We start from the raw sequence: 977 nt of genomic DNA on the forward strand, positions 1-977 counted from the left end.
CAGAAAGAACAGGGAATGTTCATCCCGAGAGCCGTGTCGCTGCCCTTCCCAGCCCTCCCTGCCCCACGCAGGCAGCCGGCCCGCTCTCGCTCTCGAGCCGGTGGCCGGTCCCCCCCAAGGGAGAGCGCCGGGATGGCAGCAGGGAAATGGGCAAGGGTCCGGCCCTTGGGGACACCGCGGGCGAGACATTGTTTCGGGTGGACAAGGCCTTTAAGTAGCTGTGAGATGTGCCGACACAGGCGACCAGGCGTCCCCCCTCACCCCGTTCCTCCAAGTCACCCCGCAAACTAAAGGAACAAAACAGGAGGCCACGGGGCAGGACACGGAGGAGAGCCCCGTTTGAGCCAAGTGGGTTTGGGGTCGCGGTCACTCCCCTGCGCCGCCGCTGAGCCCTCTGGCCTCCCGGAGCCCTGGCCCCACACACCGGGCGTCTCCACGCTCGCTGTTTCCCTGTCTTTTTTTTTGTTGTTGTTGTTTGTTTGTTTTTCTCTTATTTTGATGCTGCGTAATTACGAAAAACCCATCTGCAATTTGCCCACCAGCCAAGACGCCGCAGTTTAGGGTTCTTAGATGTGCGCCCTACCGAGTTTGCCTGGTGCGAGACGGTCTTTTTCTTTCCGCATAGGAAATTTTAGGAAGAAAAAAAAATTTTTTTAAAGTTTTACCTCAAAAAATAAAATAAATCAGATGCGTTTCAGCAAAAACAAAAGTGAGCACGACTGTTTGGCCCCCTGCGTTTCCAGAAGTCGGCGGAGAGAGCACCGCCGGCGACTTCGCGATTAGGTAGTGAACTGGGGCGCAGGTTTCTTTGTCGCTGAGTGTTACCGGATGTGCGGCGTTTGCGCCCCCGCCCCGTAGGTTTCATCATTAAAGGCGACTTACGGATTCCCGCTCCCTTCCCCGGTAGAATGGAAACCTCCTCTGTTTGTGAGCCGCGCCGCCGGTTTGATTTCTCCGTCCCCGCCTCGGCGGGGCCG

At 57.5% G+C, this 977-nt stretch overlaps 1 protein-coding gene across 1 annotated transcript in view; it reads left to right on the forward strand.

Moving 5' to 3' along the window:
* Window positions 1-977, forward strand: part of LMX1A (LIM homeobox transcription factor 1 alpha) — a 106942-nt gene that overhangs the window by 1089 nt on the left and 104876 nt on the right. Inside the window, exon 2 of the mRNA XM_006907837.1 lies at window positions 688-707. Coding sequence (XP_006907899.1) covers window positions 688-707 — 20 coding nt within the window. The remainder of the gene's footprint in view (window positions 1-687; window positions 708-977) is intronic.

The sequence above is a fragment of the Pteropus alecto genome, unplaced genomic scaffold, assembly GCF_000325575.1.
Source record: "Pteropus alecto unplaced genomic scaffold, ASM32557v1 scaffold101, whole genome shotgun sequence".
In the NCBI taxonomy this organism is placed as follows: domain Eukaryota; kingdom Metazoa; phylum Chordata; class Mammalia; order Chiroptera; family Pteropodidae; genus Pteropus; species Pteropus alecto.